Genomic DNA, 241 nt, shown 5'->3' on the forward strand with positions numbered 1-241 from the left:
GCCCGCGCCCCGGTCGCGTCTTCCAGGTGGAGGGGTCGGCCTTGTCCGTGCCCTCCTGGTACTTGCCCTTGTAGACGGCCCATGCCTGTTTGGGGGACAGGGTGCGCTACAGGGGATGCCTGCGTCCCGGCCCCCTGGGACCCATGGGGGTGCTGTCTGAGGAGGAGCAGGGCCCAGGCGCCCTGAAGGGCAGTGGGGGCCTTGAGAGAGTGCACAGAGCTGGGCAGTGGGGTCCTGAGGG

The 241-nt window shown here is 70.1% G+C and overlaps 1 protein-coding gene across 1 annotated transcript in view; it reads right to left on the reverse strand.

Moving 5' to 3' along the window:
- The window catches only part of LOC104545814 (interferon regulatory factor 4-like), a gene marked incomplete at both ends in the record, with an annotated part of 1,761 nt that extends 1,676 nt beyond the window's left edge, over positions 1 to 85 (reverse strand). The window contains 1 exon segment of the mRNA XM_010191033.1: positions 3 to 85. Within this exon segment, the coding sequence (XP_010189335.1) occupies positions 3 to 85 (83 nt within the window).
- Between the last annotated feature and the right edge of the window lie 156 nt (positions 86 to 241).

Source organism: Mesitornis unicolor, unplaced genomic scaffold (genome assembly GCF_000695765.1).
Source record: "Mesitornis unicolor isolate BGI_N332 unplaced genomic scaffold, ASM69576v1 scaffold30820, whole genome shotgun sequence".
NCBI classification, from domain to species: domain Eukaryota; kingdom Metazoa; phylum Chordata; class Aves; order Mesitornithiformes; family Mesitornithidae; genus Mesitornis; species Mesitornis unicolor.